The sequence below is a fragment of the Physeter macrocephalus genome, chromosome 14 (genome assembly GCF_002837175.3).
Source record: "Physeter macrocephalus isolate SW-GA chromosome 14, ASM283717v5, whole genome shotgun sequence".
Classification (NCBI taxonomy): Eukaryota; Metazoa; Chordata; class Mammalia; order Artiodactyla; family Physeteridae; genus Physeter; species Physeter macrocephalus.
The window spans coordinates 67,565,256-67,581,757 of record NC_041227.1 but is presented as its reverse complement, the minus strand read 5'-3'; the positions used below and the strand labels follow the sequence as shown (position 1 = coordinate 67,581,757).

General features: G+C 52.9%; 1 protein-coding gene across 6 annotated transcripts in view; it reads right to left on the bottom strand.

The window, feature by feature from the left end:
* Positions 1 to 1,581: 1,581 nt before the first annotated feature.
* Positions 1,582 to 16,502, bottom strand: part of SEZ6L2 (seizure related 6 homolog like 2) — a 20,035-nt gene continuing 5,114 nt past the window's right edge. For 2 of the 6 annotated variants that reach the window (XM_028498817.2, XM_007107368.4), the window contains 13 exons: positions 12,135 to 12,320; positions 11,154 to 11,322; positions 10,350 to 10,513; positions 8,419 to 8,619; positions 7,820 to 7,958; positions 6,784 to 6,980; positions 6,470 to 6,664; positions 3,968 to 4,159; positions 3,692 to 3,883; positions 3,171 to 3,209; positions 2,871 to 2,988; positions 2,648 to 2,744; positions 1,582 to 2,157 (listed from right to left, as the gene is read on the bottom strand). In XM_028498817.2, the coding sequence (XP_028354618.1) occupies positions 2,128 to 2,157; positions 2,648 to 2,744; positions 2,871 to 2,988; positions 3,171 to 3,209; positions 3,692 to 3,883; positions 3,968 to 4,159; positions 6,470 to 6,664; positions 6,784 to 6,980; positions 7,820 to 7,958; positions 8,419 to 8,619; positions 10,350 to 10,513; positions 11,154 to 11,322; positions 12,135 to 12,320 (1,919 nt within the window). In that variant the 3' untranslated portion in view covers positions 1,582 to 2,127. Of the gene's footprint in view, positions 2,158 to 2,647; positions 2,770 to 2,870; positions 2,989 to 3,170; positions 3,210 to 3,691; positions 3,884 to 3,967; positions 4,160 to 6,469; positions 6,665 to 6,783; positions 6,981 to 7,819; positions 7,959 to 8,418; positions 8,620 to 10,349; positions 10,514 to 11,153; positions 11,323 to 12,134; positions 12,321 to 16,502 lie in introns of all 6 variants that reach the window. The other 4 variants (XM_028498818.2, XM_028498819.2, XM_007107367.4 and 1 more) reach the window with 4 other exon arrangements.

Genomic DNA, 16,502 nt, shown 5'->3' with positions numbered 1-16,502 from the left:
TTGTATGCATTATGTTTTTAACTCTCACAAGGCCCTTGTGAGACAGGGACAATTATTCCCATTTTTCAGATAAGGAAACAGAGGCTGGGAGATGTGAACTGACTTCCTTAGGAGGCTCCAATAAGTGGCCAGACTGGGATTTAAATGCAAATGTCACAAAGCCTACTGCACTGCCTTCTGGTTAGTAACAGGCATGATGTGTTCCATAGCCATGTGGCTCCAAAACGTGGAGGGGAGACCTCAACACTGACACTGGTGGCCGGGGTGGCTCCTCAGAAGCAAAGGTGGACCCTCTCAGATGCCACAGGCACCTTAAGGTGCTGGAGTTTGGCTGGGAGGCTGGATCTGGACCCATGAACTCATCTCTGCCAACAGGTTGATGGATAATAGGTTGATATCTGCCTGAATTAAAGCCATTCCAGGGGCTTCCCTGGTGGCACAGTGGTTAAGAATCCACCTGCCAATGCAGGGGACACGGGTTCGAGCCCTGGTCCAGGAAGATTCCATATGCCGTGGAGCAATAAGCCCATGCGCTACAACTACCGAGCCTGTGCTCTAGAGCCCGCGTGCTCTGCAACAAGAGAAGCAACTGCAGTGAGAGGCCCAAGCACCTCAACGAAGAGTAGCCCCCACTCGCCACAACTAGAGAAAGCCCGCGCGCAGCAACGAGGACCCAATGCAGAAAAAAAAAAAAAAAAAGACAAACAGGCTGTAAATTCCCTATAACGTTCAAAAGTAAAGTAGAACAGGACACCCATGGGAAACCAAACAAGCTCATTGTTTATGAAAAGCTGCAAATCTAATACTTGGTAGACACGTAACAGCAGATATGCTTAAAATGCCAAAAAGAACTTCATTGGTGGCGCAGTGGTTAAGAATCTGCCTGCCAATGCAGAGGACACGGGTTCGAGCCCTAGTCCGGGAAGATTCCACATGCCGCGGAGCAACTAAGCCTGTGCGCCACAACTACTGAGCCTGTGCACTAGAGCCCACGAGCCACAACTACGGAAGCCCGCGCGCCTAGAGCCCGTGCTCCACAACAAGAGAAGCCACCGCAATGAGAAGCCCGCGCACCAAACAAAGAGTAGCCGCTGCTCGCCACAACTAGAGAAAAGCCCACACGTAGCAACGAAGACCCAACGCAGCCAAAAATAAATAAATAAATGCCGAAAAATTGGGGGAAAAATGGTACACTTGGATGGGTACAAGATTTCTCAAGAGGGGGTTGACTTTTAGGTCAACTGGTCATGAAACAAATTGAGCGCTGTTTGTCACCTGCCAAACAGTGAAGGAGGAGAGGCAGCTACTGTCATTTATCACCCAGCTAGAAGAGCCTGGAAACGCCAAGCCCTGTGGAGAGACTGCTGAGGCCAGGAGTGAGCCCAGCTGGTCCTCCAGAGGCTGAGCCCAAAGTCAGGCTTTTTGACCCCAGGCCAGCCCCTTCAACACTGCCCTGTCTGCAATCTTAAATTTCCATATTTTTCCCCAAGTGTTCCCCTCTCCCCAGCCCTCTTTCCAGGGAGGCCACCATCACCGTCCCCAGTGCTCTGTGACCCACCTTCCCACACCCCACCAGCCCAGTTACAAACGGAGATTTTCTGTTTATTGCTCAAAAACAAAAATCCAGAAGCAAAGGTGGGGAGACTGTGGGTAGGGGACATGGCAGGAAGGGGGTAGGGGCCTTGTCCCAGCTCTCCCCTTCATCCCTCTTCTTCTGACCCCCTCCAAGGGTCAGAGGTTAGGCCCAGGGACAGAGTGTCTGGGAAGGGCAGAGCCTTCATGACCAAGGGAACAGCAGAGCTCTTGGGTAGTCCTTGTGGGATGCCCTGGGCTGGAGGGGCCCCAGGATTTGCATCAGGGGCTGAGTTCCCCTCCTAGGGTCCAAAAGCGGGTAGAGTGAGTGGGGGGGCAGGCCCCTTGTTTGGCAACTGAGAAGAGGAGGCTTTGGGCACAGGATGCTGGTTTATTTACTGTAGGGTCCCCAGGGCCATCAAAGCCCCCTCGTGGGACCAGGAGATTATTTACACAGCAGGGAGGAAGGGAGCCAGAGGCCAGGTCCTGTACTCCTTCCTGCCCAGAATGAGGAGAGGAGGGGCGTCCTGGGTCCTGCAGCCTTAGTCTTGGTGTTCAGATGGAAACTTCATACTCTCGTGTATCCTGGAAACAGAGAGATGGCATCGGTCACTAGAATGGGATGGAGGTGGAGGAGGCAGCAAAACGGGAGGAAGCATCCACAAGGAAGGGGAAAGACTCTTGTGTTTTTAAAATAACATTGATCACTGGGAGTTTGGGGGCCATGGGATGGGAATGGGCCCGAATCTGGCCAATGGATGTATTTGGTTCATCCTGCAGCATCTTCAAGTCACATAAAAATCTACATTTCTGGATTGTCTTGAACAGTTGGAGGATCTGGCAGTTGGGCCTGGGTTTCCTCCATGGACTGGATGGGGTACAGGTTCTCCAGTTAGTCACAGTCCTCGCCACTCCCGAGTGGCCCACCTGACTTGGCTTTGTTCATTGACGCGGCCTTTGTAGGCAGCTGAGTTTGCAGTTCCCAAGACAGATATTACAAAGACCTTGAGGGAAGGCTATGGCGTCCCAGGGGAGCTGAGGGATGCGGCAGCCCAGGGGCAGGGGAGGGGCTCACCCCAGCTTCATACAGCGGATTGCTGAAGTCTGACTCCACCGTGATGGGGCTGTAGGAATGGGAGCCTGGGAAGCCGAAGAGGGATTTTCCCTGTAGCCTGGGAGAGGAAGGAGATAGAGGGGCTTATCGAGAAGTGAGCCCCCAACCCCCCCTCACCCGGGCTTCCGTGCCAGGCAGGCAGGACGTCTGCCCTGGCCAGCAGCTCCCTGAGTTAGGTACTCACTTGGTGTAGTATATGTAAACGCCGCTGCCGAGGACGATGACCAAGCCTAGGGGCAGCAGAATGGCCAAGGCGAGGTTCCCACCCTCTAGCTGCCGTGATGGGTCGGTGGTCTGGGTCACTGGAAGGAGGAGGAGAGGCCAGTGATCTGGGGCCGGGCCCAGCCCTGGGCTCTCCCAGCCTCCTGCCCTGGGCCCTGAACCCTGGGCCTCACCCCACCGGGGGCCTGGCCTCCTGCCCCCGGCCTCTGCCTTGCCCTCCCAACTTGGCCAGGCCTGGATCTCCACCTGTGCCCTCACTGACCTTCCAGTTTTCGGTTGTCCAGGAGCTCCTCATAGGCCACTGCAGGGAGAGGAGGAGGAGGGGACGGGGTCTGAGCCAGGGAGGGAAGGAGGCTGGGTAGAGGGCCGGGAGCCCCGTGGGGCTGGGCTGGACAGCCTGGATTCTCTGCCCTCTGCTCAACCTAAACTCAATCCTTCCCTTGGGGACAGGGGAGGAGCAGTCAGAGCAGGGCCTCGGTCCTCCTCCTCCAGACCCCTGGGCAGTCGAAACCAGCCAGGTCTGTAGGATTTGTCAAAAGTACGGAAACTGAGGCCTATCCAGAGGGCAAGGGGCTGCCGAACCAAAGCCCCCTCTACTACTTCCCTTAGGATAATTCCATGACCTTGAACTTCTCCAGGGCTTTCGGCTATACCTCTGATGATGAGAGCCCATAGGAGGTGAATGGGGAGCTCGGCAGGGTCTCGAATTTGCTACCTGACTTTCCCAGCCCTGTCACATCCTGGACACTGCCGTGCCCCCTCCTGCCCCGCCTGCCCAGGCACCTTTGCAGAGTGGGGGCTGGCTGGTCCACTGTGAGGGGTGGCCGGGCACACAGGTGATGGTGACCTCGCCAATGAGCTCAAAGCCCTCATAGCAGAAGAAGCGCAGAGACTCGCCCGCCTGGTAGTGATGCTTGTACAACGTCTGATAGCCGTTCTCTGGCACCCCGGGGTTCAGGCACGGCTCGTACTTCACTGCAGGGAAGAGGTCAGTCATGGGCCAGTTGCACCGTTGAGCAGGCCACCCAGCCACCCATCCTAGGGTGTCCCCAGACTCACAGGCGCACTTGGGGACCCGGTCGCTCCACTTGGGCGTGCCCGTGTCCCGGCTGTAGCAGGTGAGCATGGCCGCTCCCTCCAGGCTGTACCCCGGCAGACAGCGGTACTGGACGTGGGAGCCAACAGGAAAGCCGGCGTCTGAGGTGGTGCGGTGCCCGTTGGTTATCTCACCAGGATCGGCACAAGTCATGACTGTTGGCAGGAGGGCAAAGTCAGGGGGAGCCAGGGCCTTAAAAGATCTGCCAGAAGCTTAGAGCCGGGAGACGCCTGAGTCGTGGGCCATCTCCTCTGGGCAACACGCCGCACACACCTCCCACTCCTTCCTCAGAATGAACAGAGCAGGAGTTGGAAAACTTAAAATTCAATGCATTTTACATATCAGGTTTCTTCCAGAAAACAGAACGTTTGGGGCAACCTGGGCCCCCATCCTAGGGTGAAATTTGAAATACTGAACCACTCAACCAGAGCAAACCAGCTAAATCCCAACCGTGTCAGCCCTGCATGGCAAATCATCAGCAGAAGAGCAGCTGCGCTCTTTAGAGGGGCCCAGCCCTCCTGCTCCCCTCATTCCCGTCATCCTCAGCCCATTCCGCTCACTTGTATTGCCTGCCTGGCCTCTGCGGGCATTTGTTTACAACCTTGCTGTGGCAGAATCCCAGTCAAAGCCATTTCTTATATATAGACCTGCGCAAGGCACCTCGCTAAAATGTTTTACAAACATGATGTCATATACCGTGATGATCTCGAGAGGTCAGCGTCACTATCACCTCCCTTGGGGCTCAGGGCTCAGGGCAGTCAAATGACTGGTCTGTGGTCGCTCAGCCAGGGAGTGGCAAAGCTGGAACTGTTCAGGGTCACAGCCAGGGAGCACCGGGCTGAGATTCAGAGACTTAGGTCTCAGCTCAGCTGAAGGCTCCACGTGCTGCCTTGGGCAGGTTCCCTACTGAGTCTTGGGCAGCTGGGCCACGCCCTATCCCCTCAGGGCCCCGCTTCCATCCCTTCCTGTCCCTGCCCCGCGCTGTCTGGGTTCCAGATTGGACATCCTGTGACTCCTTCCAGGGATGGGGAGCTGTGTCAACTAGAAAGTTTTCCTTGTGTCCGGTCCAAATCTGACTTCCTGAAACTTATCCTCATTGGTCCCACCATTGCTCCTAGGGGCCAGGTGAAAGACCTGCAATCCCATATCCTGGTGACAGGCTTCCAAAGATTTGGAGGAAGTGACAAGATGCCACCCCTTTCTGCTCTTCTAAAAGATAAATTCTCCCAGCTCCTTTGAATGTCACCTCCTCTGTGAAATCTCCTGCCCTATCCCTGGGACAATTAACCCACCCCTCTTCCTACAGCCCTTCTTCATACTTATAGCAACTATTACCTACTCATTGTTTACCTGCACCAGGCACTAATGTGAAAAGCTTTTCATTTGCTTTTCACAATCCTCTATTCCTACTTCACCGAGGAAGAAGCCAAAGCCTCAGAGATGTGAAGTCCCTTGCCTGAAGTCACCCAGTGGTTACCACTCTAATATCCTGAGTTAAGTATCTGTCCCTGTCCCAGACTCTGAGCTCTGTCAGGGTAGGGAGAGTCCCCAACACCTCCGCATAACTCCAGCCCCAACACATCATGGGACTTTAATAACTGAATTAAAATAAACCGACGGGCTTCCCTGGTGGTGCAGTGGTTAAGAATCAGCAGGGGACACGGGTTCGAGCCCTGGTCCGGGAAGATCCCACACGCCGCAGAGCAACTAAGCCCGTGCGCCACAACCACTGAGCCTGCGCTCTAGAGCCCACGAGCCACAACTACGGAAGCCCACACGCCTAGAGCCCATGCTCCCCATCAAGAGAAGCCACTGCAATGAGAAGACTGTGCACCACACCGAAGAGTAGCCCCCGCTCGCCGCGACTAGAGAAAGCCCGCGCGCAGCAACGAAGACCCAACTCAGCAAAAAATAAGTAAATAAATGAATAAATGAATAAATTTATTTTAAAAATAAAACTAATAAATAAAATAAAATAAACCGAGTTCTCTGACAAGCCTAGGCCCCTGCAAAGTGACTCCCCATAATGTCAAGGGTTGGGGACTGAGAGACTGGAGCAAGGCCTAGAACAAGAAAAGAGATGACGGCGCAGGCGGGCGGGACTCAGACTGGGCAGAGGCAGGGCCAGGAGACGATGGAAGAGGAACCCAGAAGAACCAGGTTCAGGACCCAGAACAGTGCAAGAGAGAGGGATGCAGCCCTGGGAAGATGAGAGTGGGGACCAGAGGGTACGGTTTCGGGACACCGAGGAACAGAGGAGGGGAACCCACTGGGCATATAGTTGGGGCCTGAGGAAGATCTAGGCAGGACCTTGAGCGAAGGGATGGGTCCAGACAGAACAGGGGTGGGAACAAGAAGATACGGAGGTGGGGCGCAGAGGGGGTGGGCGGAGCCCAAGCAGAGCCGTGAAACCCAGGTGGGCAGGGGCGGAGCCACGAGAGGATTAGGGCGGGGCCCGGGCTCACTCTTTCGGCAGGCGGGCGGCGCTGCGCTCCAGGACAGGTCCCACTGGCAGGTGAGAATGTCCGACCCAAGCAGCTCATAGCCAGGCTCGCACTGATAAGTAAGCACAGTGCCCCGGATCAGGTCCCCGTGGGAAGCCGTCCTCCAGCCCCATTCCGGGGGCGGCAGCTCGGGGCACGTGTCGTTCCTCGGGACCTCTGCAGGGGAGAGACGGCGAGTTAGGAGGCTGGCCTGCGACCCAGGGCGCCCTTCCAGCCTCGGGGGCCTCTCTGACCTGCGGGACCCCTTCCCATCCCGGGACCCTAGGCCTCGGTACCTTTGAAGTGCAACACGAAACCCTGGCCCAGGCCCGGGTTTGGGGGCCCGGGCGGTGCCTGGAACTGCAGCGTGAGGTCGGGCCCAGAGGAGAGGAGGCGGCGGCGCGGTTGAGGCCCTCGCAGCTGGGCCAGGACTCGGGCGCTGGGACCGTCCCCATCGAACAGTGTCAGCATATCCCCTTCGCGCACATTCAAGCTGGAGGGAGCGGGACCAGATATGGAGGCTGGGTTACGTTCGGCCCCTCCCATCTGGTTCTGCCCAATCACTAACTCAGCTCATTAGCAACCTTACGTACGCTCCAGTCCCGCCCTACATTCTCCTATCACAGGCCTCAGTTTGGATCAGTTACGGGCTTCTCCTCCACGCTAGCCGCTCCAGGTTCCATTTGGTCTGTGGCTCCTCCCGGTTCCTGCTTCCCAATCCCCAACCCTGATCATTGTTGACCCCTCCCACTTCCCAGTCCCTCCTCCATCACCAGGTGACGCACAGCCAGGCTCAACTCCAGTTCTGACCAAACACGGACCATGCTCATTACCACCCAGCCCAACTCTAGGCCCCAACGGAGTACCTGCTTTTTGAGCCACGCCCACTTCTGGTTCTGTCCAGGCACATGGCCACCTCACACCAAAGTAGCTCACTGGATTTCCCCCACACCCACGCCCACCTTGCGTGATGCTGCTGATGCAACAGCTTGGGCCTGGGTCTCTGGAACTCACTCCAGGGGGCCCTCAGAAGCAGCCAAAGAGTGAGATTTCAGGCCAGAGCCCCTTTTTCACAATAGTCCCCGAGGAAGGCTGCATTACCCCATTTACTTGTCCAAGGTTGCCTGACCAATAAGTGATTTGTACCTGGGTCTACCTGATGTCCCACACCCCCACCCTGAATCCTTAGCCACTTCTTTCATCCGAACATATATTCACTGAATCTCGTGTAGACGCTCGAGCCAGCCAGGCTCATAATGCAGGCCAGTGCATTGTCATACCACACGTGGCTGAGCCCACACCCACTGCACCCTCTGCAGTACCCAAACATACATCTCAACTTGGAGCAAGATGCGCTTCTCTTCCTGGACATGCAGACCCCACACGCAATCTTGGCCGGGGCTATAGCTCTGGGGCCAATCCGGAGAGAGGACCACACCAGCTGGCTCTGACAGCTCCCCTCCGCACATCGCTAGGATAGAAAGGGTGTCGGATTCAGGACCCAGGTGGGCATGCAGTCTCTATTTCGCTACGATCCTCACCACTCCCAACTGTGTGCACCAGACTTGCCTCCCCGGTTTCCTATGATCTGTTACCCACCTGATTCCTGCCACGCCTAGCCCTGTTGGGTCCAGTCCCCAGCCCCACCCTTAACTAACCCTGCCCGGTCTCCAGCCTATGCATCACCACCCAATCCATGACTTAGCCCAACTCCAGTTCTAGCTCTTGAAGATATTTGGGTTATGACCCCTGAATTCTGTAACAAGCCCATCAACTACTCAGCTAAGAAACCTAAGCTTCTGAAAGGGACAGGGATTGATCCTGAGTTTACTAGGTTCTCCTTCCTGAACGGCCTTCCTAGGATCCCCAGCTCAGGGGGTAGTCTGTGAACTGAAGGATGTCCTGGGGAGGCGAGGAGGCGGCGGGCTCACCCTTGCAGGCTGGCTCTGTGTCGTTCCAGTGGGGTTCTGTGGGATCCACACATTCGATGGCATTGGGGGGGCCAGGGGGCTCCAGGGCATATCCTGGGAGGCACGAGAAGGTGGCCAGTGCCCCTGGGCGGTACTCAGGGTCCGTGGTGGTGACATTGCCATGTGCCAGGAAGGGGGCAAAGCAGCGATCTTCCTCAAAGGCTAGAGAGGAGTCAGTCACAGGAATTAAGCATTAGGACAGGCCTCCAGGGATCTCAGACTGGGGAACCAGGATGAATTCCAGTGTGGTTTGGCCCCCCAGTGGGCTATTTAAAATGGAATGCCCTTGGGCTTAGCTTTCACGCTCCAGTTTCCCCCAAACCCTAACATTCCTCATTCACCTATTTATGTTAGCTCCCCGGCCTCTGGACAGAAACCCCAAGGTCAGTCAAGTCCCAGCCACTATTCTACAGATGAGGACACTAGGTCCACAGACAAAAAGTCACGTGCTCCATGTCACACAGTAGGGCAGTGGCAGAACCAGACCTCAAGCCCAGATTCCTTGATTCCCAGCCAGAGACACTTGGCTCTGGAAGCTGCAATGGAGTGGGGGGAAACGGTGCCTTTGGAGACCTGGCTCATGTAGGTGTGTTCGCTCCTCAAAAATAACCGTTGGTTTCTGATCAACCCTGATTATCCATACTGTGGCTAGAATCCAAAAGTGAGGCAAACACAAAAGCTACTCAGTTTTAACTCTGGTCTAAGTCAGCAAAAAAATTAACATTTGTAGAGTGTTTTAGTTTTTGCCCATCTGATCATATCTTAGACTCAGGTAAGGCTCAGGTGCCTATGATACAGAAAGAGTCTGAAGCCCATGGAGCAGCAGTGGCCCACAACTATGGAGGCAGGTCTCAAACCTAGAAATTCTCTTTGCATTCTCAGAATCTAAAATGCAATTTATTTTTCAGATCCACTGTTCTGTTTCACCATTACTTAACCTGATAAGATGTCATGTCCAAATCCTATGCATCCATCAGGGCCAAGTGCCAATTCCCTTTCTCCCTTGATTCATACCAGAAACTAGCCCCTCCCACCTCTGAGCATTTTACTTTCTTTGTCTCTTTGCTGCTACTGTTTACACAAATCCTCTGCTCCAGCCACAGTGAAACTCTCTCTTTCCCAAACGTATCAGGCTTTTCTCTGCCTCTTTACTGTTGCTCACACTGTTCGTTTCACCTGAGATGCTCATTCCCAATCTTCCTCTTTTAAAATTCTCTCTATCCTGTAAGTCCCAGTTCAAATGCCTCCTCCCATGATCACTGACTTCCTTCCTTCCTACCTATCCAGCATCCAGTCCCCTTTGTCTGTTAAAGCACTCCTATTTTCATTTTGGGTCACATGCCCTCCCCACTTCCAGTCCATGAGATTCAGTTGGAGCCAACCAGGGATGGCCATGTGATGTGGATCTGCCAATCATAACACCACCTGCCCCTAGCTACAGTGATTGGCTCAGGCATAGATAGATGACCTAAGCCAGGGCAATGAAAGCCTTTCCTGGCATTTTTGTTAAAGCTCTTAGGAAAGTGGTATGCTTTCTCTCTTTCTGATGGAGTTACTAAAGTTGTTGGTATGTAAATCTGTAACTGCTAGGTACACAACAGACTGAGAGTCTGCCTGAGCATGAAGCCAACCAGAGAGGAAAGAATGGAGAGATTTAAGTAACTGGTCTCTTGGCTGTGTAACTGGATCCAGCCACACCTGAAGCTTAAGTAGAAAAGACCACCTCAGGGAATTAGAATGTGTCCTTGTCGATTTGGGATGGGGAGACAAGTCAGTTTTCAGGAATCCAAACATGGAGATAAGCAGAGGTGGATTATGTGCTTGTGACCATGCCTGGGCGTCAGGAAGAGGGGAAGGTGCGGCAGTTGGGGCCCCAGGGGAAGGGCAGTTACCTTCAAATCGGAGGCTTAGCAGCAGGGGATTGGCAGGTGTCTCTGAAAGCAGCTCCACATAGAGGGACTGGGCATCACTGATGAGACCCCGCTCTGGGACATCATCCATGTCCGAGTCGTAGATCACCGGGGATAGGGGACTGCCCCCTGAGCGCACCATCAGCCTGGGATGGACAGAGGTGGCCAGGAGCTCAGCTTCCCCTCAGAAGCTGCCTCACCTCTTGCCTGCTCTCCTAACTTAATTTTGTAGCTATTATTTTCAAACATTAACTGTATGCCATGTACTCTTCTAAGATTTTACACATTTCATCTCACTTAATTCTCACAAGAACCCTTGAGTTAGATACTATTATTATCCCTCATTTTATAGATGAGAAAATTGAGGCACAGAAAGAGTACGTAACCTGTCCAGCTACACATAGCAACTAATGTCAGAGCTGGGACACCAGTTTGTTAGATAAAGAGTGAGAATAATGATGATGACGGTGGCAAACACTTTTATAGTGCTTACTGTGTGCTAGGCACCATTCCAGGCACCTTACATATCTTAATGCATTTGTCCTCACAGAAACCTTAAGAGGGAGGTACTATTGTCTCCATTCTACAGATGAGAAAACTGAAGCACAGAGAGGTTAGGTGATTTGTCTCAGTTTGCACAGCTATACTGCCTAAGAAAGGGGAAGGACTAACCTGCATTTGACATAGATCCCAACTGGGATCCCCCCCCGCGTCTGTCTGACCGTCTACTGCAGCCTCCCTATTTCCTTGAAGTGAGGACCTCTGACACAAGGCCCAGACCCTCACCGGTCATTGTCCTCATCCAGGGAGACTCTCTCAAAGTGAAGGTGCAGCCGGCGTCCCTCAGCTGCTTCGATGACCCAACGGCAGGTGAGGTTGGGCCCCGCAGCTCCCCCAGGCTCAGGGGACACGATGCGGCCAAGTGTAGCATTGTGGATGGTGCCACCACAGGATGCTGTGGACGGTGCGGGGGGGGGGGCAGGTTAAGGTGACTTGTCCTTTTTCCATCTGCAGAGCTATTGCACCCACACCTTTGCCTGGGACCTGGCCTTGGGATGACCTCTGCCCTACAGGCTCACCCCAGGACTTTTTTCAGGCCACTACCAGGTGAGGAACCAGCCTTGGAATAGAAAAACCCTAGGATGGACACACCCCCCCAGGATGGAGATTCCATCAGAATGAAGACTCCCCAGATGTGGACACCCTGGGGTGGGGAGTTATGGGGTAGTCCCCCAAACTGAAGCTCTCAGATGGAAAACACTCAGGATAGGATCCCAGGATGAAGACTCTCCAGGATAGACACACCCAGATATAGCCCCCAAGAACGGTTTCCTCTAGGATGAGGAGACTCCAAGAGCAGGGACCTCCAGAATGGTGACTCCCCAAATGGGAGCCCTCCAGGAATTCCCTGATGGTCTATTGGTTAGGACTCTGCACTTCCACTGCAGGGGGCACAGGTTTGATCCCTGGTCGGGGAACTAAAATCCCACAAGCCATGCGGCACAGCCAAAAACGAACAAACAAAATGAACCGCCCCCCCGCCAGAGGTGGCACTTCCCCAGATGGAGAGCACCCCCCCCAAGGATGGAGACTCCAAAGATTGAGACCCTCAGGGTGAAGAGCTCCAAATGGAGACCCCAGGATAGGGACTCTTCAGGGTAAAAACCCCTTCAAGATGGGTGTTCCCAAAGATAGAGACCCCCAAGGTAGGACCCTCCAGTGGGGCTCCCAGGACAGAAAACCACACCTATTGTGGTAGAGACTCACCCATGCAGCTGGGGGGTTCACTGCTCCAGGCTGGCCGGGTACCATTGAGGCAGATGAGGGTCTCCTCACCCTGCAGCTGGTAGCCCGAATCACAGTGGAAGGTGGCAGCGCCTCCAGGGTGAAGGTCTGTCACACTCACATCCCCATGGGCTGGCCGGGGAGGGAAGCCGCAGCTCAAGAGGTAGGCTGGATCAGGCAGAGCCGGAGAAGGAGGTTTCACTCTCCCAGACCATCCTCTCTCACTGGTTCCCTAGCATTCCCTCCCCTCTTTCCAGGTACCCCTCACCCTCCAGGGCACAAACTGGCTCCATACTGGAGTCCTTACGTGGACACACTGTCTCATGAAGAGGTAATGTCAACATCCCTTATCTCCCCTAATCTCTGTAATCTACCCACTTTGGCCCCCATTTTATAGATGAGAAACCTGAGGCTCAAAGAAGTTTTGGACCCTAGCACCCATTTACTGTGTGAACTCAGGCAAATCAATTGACCACTCTGAACCACATTCGGTCCTAATAATAGCAAACAGTATTTGCGGAGCTTGTTCAGCTTCCAAAATGAGTTCACGCAGTGCTTTTGAGGTAGTCAGAGAAAGGCTGTGACCCACTTTCCAGGTGTGGAAATTGAGGCTCCAAGTTATTAAGTGCCTCAGATCATTTTCTCCCCTCCACACACACAGACATTCTTCCACTGAGGTGTCACTGTGGTATTATACTCTCAGCTTTCATCCAGAGGAGTCACAAGAAACTCCTTTAGAAACAGACTATTCTGTCATTAAAGACCTTAATACCCAGTGTCCCCTAAATGAATCCCCCAGTGAAAGTGAAGTGCTAGGGAAAGCTTTGCTTTCCTTAAGGAACTGGTTTGTCTTTTTTCCTGCAATGAGAACTGTGTAATCTCTCTTTTCATACTGGCTACTAGGAAGCCCAGAACGAGGTTGAGCCTTGTCCCTGGTAACAATGGCTTGTCCATCCACATTCTATTTTTTTCAAATTTAATAAGCATTATCTGGTGCCAATTTTTCTCTTATTCTTTTTTTTTTTTTTGGCCGCACCACACGGTTTGTGGGATTTTAATTCCCCAACCAGGGATCGAACCCCCGCCCTTGGCAGTGAGAGCGTGGAGTCCTAACCACTGGACTGCCAGGGAATTCCCTCTTACTTATTCTGTTTAATCTTATTGTTTGCATTCTTTTTTGAAAGCCTCCTGAAATTCTTGAGGAAACATATGAGATAAAACAAACAAATAGAAAGTGACTTGGTAATCAGTGATAGACTCTGAACTTGATCCTGACAGAGCTCTGTGTGTCTGTTTAAGACTAGCCAGAGTTCATTGAGAAGGGCTTCCTGGAGGAAGTACATCGAAGCTGGGTCTTGTACGAGGGGCAGGCTCTGGTTAGCTGAGGGTCCAGCTTGCCTGGGCCTTTGCTTTTTCTGACTCTCCAGTCCTGAGTGATTCTGTAAGAGACCTGGTCTCTGCCTGTTTCAAAATTCAACAAGCATTTCCTTGGCTGGGTCCTAGGGTCAGAGGTGAAAAAGACTGAGGCCTTGCCTTCAGGAGTTCATGATCTACATAAAAACAGCCTTTTAGAACACAGAGATTTGGGAATTCCCTGGCAGTCCAGTGGTTAGGACTTGGCGATTTCACTGCCGGGCAGGGGTTCAATCCTTGGTCAGGGAACTAAGATCCTGCAAGCCGAGCAGTGGACAAAACAAACGAATAAACAAAAAACAAACCAAAAACCCCCACAGTGATTTGAATAAACTTTAGCCTCTGTGATGGCTCTCCACGACCAACAGAATCAAGTCTGAATCCTTTAGATTGACATTCAAGCCCGTTCCACAACTGGTTCCAGCCCAGCCCATCCAGCTTCAGTTCTCAGCACCCACGGCCCATATATCTTACACGATACAGTTTTGTGACTCCTTACGGTCCCACTTCCATATTTTTCCACACAATTTCCCCTACCTGAAAGGCTCTCTTCTCACTTTTTCTCATCTTTCAAGGAGTAACTTAAGTACCACCTCCTCCAGGAAGTCTTCCTGACCCCTCCCCTTTCCCACAGAGTTAGTTTTTTTTTTCTTTTTGCCTATACACAATCCACATGCATAATTTTATCATCACATTAACACCTGCCTATTGCCATTGGGAGACTGAATCAAATGATTTTTATTTTGTCTCCTAAAAACCTAGCCTAGCTGATCAATTGATGCCGCCAAGAGGCAATGTGGAACAGTGCAAAGAGCACTGAGATTTGGAGATGGGAAGACCTAAGTTCCAGTTCTAGTTTCACAACTTATTAGCTGTATAGCCTTGAGCAGGTGACTTCACCTTTCATCTGTAAATGGCAATAACAATTCCTATCATTGAGGGTTGGCCTTGAAGAAAAGAAACCTGGAATCAAGCACCTTGAACGTAGAAAGTACTCAGAAAATGTTAATCGCCCGCCCCTCAGCTTCAATTAATAAATGACCAGGGGTCAGGGACTTGGGGATCTGACTTCTGACTCCGCAATGAATTTGCTGGTGGCTGAGCAATCCGTATAAGCTTTGAGGCTTTGTCTTCCTCTCAGAGATGGAGTTGACAATGGCCACCCCCAGGGCTGCTGTGAGAAGCAACCAAAACAAGAGTTGGTGAAAGAGTTTTGTAAATGGGAAAGTTTGCTGGACTTGGGGTGAGGGGTGATGGAGCCTTTGACCTTCCAGAGAAGCTAATGAGGCCACTGTGGACTGGAGCGCCCAGCCAGTGCAAATTGGGAAGGGCTTAAATAGGGCGTCCGTCCCAAAGGTGCCTGGAGAAGCCGCAGAGCAGGGAAGACCGAGGCAGGTAATGAAGGCCCATTTATGCAATAGCCCTGCTTCCTCAAATGTTCCAGTTCGTCTAAAGAGTCCTATTTTCAATGCCCTAGGGAAGTGGCTGCTTAAAGGAGCCAGCAGGAAGCCATCCTATAATATCTGAAGCTCAACCCTCAGCCCTGGGCCTTCAAGGCATGCCCTCGCTCCCCAACAACCGGGCCCTGACCACCAACTACATGTCCCCCAGCTCACTGGTCTCTCCACCAGTAGGTCTGCTGCTGGGCACCTCCACCGTGCATGCCTTACCTCCTGGGGCAAGTCCAGAGCAGAGGCCTCAGGAGAGGCTGGAGAGTGTGTGAGGAAGGGGATACGGGTTGTCTGTGTCCTGGATAAAGTCACAAGGGATCTGGTGTCAGCAGAGCTCACCAGTGGGCAGCAAGGCCATGAGGTGAAGTGAAGGGGACACTGGCCCAACACACAGTTCCCTCTCTGTTTCTGAGCAAAGGAAGGGACTTTGGAGACGGCAGCAGTGTCTGGAATGGGACCTTGGGCTGGGCCCCTTGCCTCATGCACACGTGTATGCTAGAATGTACATTGCATCGTGGGAAGGTTTCCATACACACAGGCAAATATGGATGTACACGTGTGTGTAGGCTGTCTGTGGGTGGGTGCTTGCAAATGCAAGCATGCGCAGATACATCCCCTCTTTCCTACCCCCAGAAGTCAGCAGGACCTTTTTAGGTCACAAATCTGAGGCTGTCACTATCTTGCTTAAAACATTTCAAAGTGTCTCCTCCTCCCCTGCAGGATAGAGTAGTCCGAGGACTCCTCACTGAAGCTGGTAAGGCCCTTTGTCATCCAAATCCAACCTACCTCCCAGTCTAGCCTATTAGCCTACTTCCCCAGCACTTTCTGTGCTTTACTGTAATAGCAATGACTGACATTTTCGAGCCCTCACTGTGTACCAGACACTATTTTAAGCACTTGACGTGTATTGATTCATTTGATCTTCCTAATAATACCACAAAGTAAGTATTATGATCCCCATTTTTCAGATAAGACAATGCGGCACAGAAAGGTTAAGTAACTCACCCCAGGTCACACAGCTAAGACAATTCTATCTTCCATGCTGAATTACCTCAACTCCTCAAGGGGGTCACATTTTTTTCTCCTCTCTGGGTCTTGGAATGTGTTTTTCCATCCATCTAGACATCAGCCTTCCTCTTTCTCTCCCTCCCACCCTTCCCCTAGCTAACTCATCTTAGGTGTCAGCTTAGTCATCACCTCCAAGGAGGTGTCCCCATATTCCATATAGGGGAAATTTAGGTCCCTTTGACATTTGTCCTCTCTGACAGTGGTTCCTCCATCATAGGGATGGGGGTCCTTATCTCACTGAATTATAATCATCCTGATTGGGCTTCCCTGGTGGCGCAGTGGTTGCGCGTCCGCCTGCCGATGCAGGGGAACCGGGTTCGCGCCCCGGTCTGGGAGGATCCCACATGCCGCGGAGCGGCTGGGCCCGTGAGCCATGGCCGCTGAGCCTGCGCGTCCGGAGCCTGTGCTCCGCAACGGG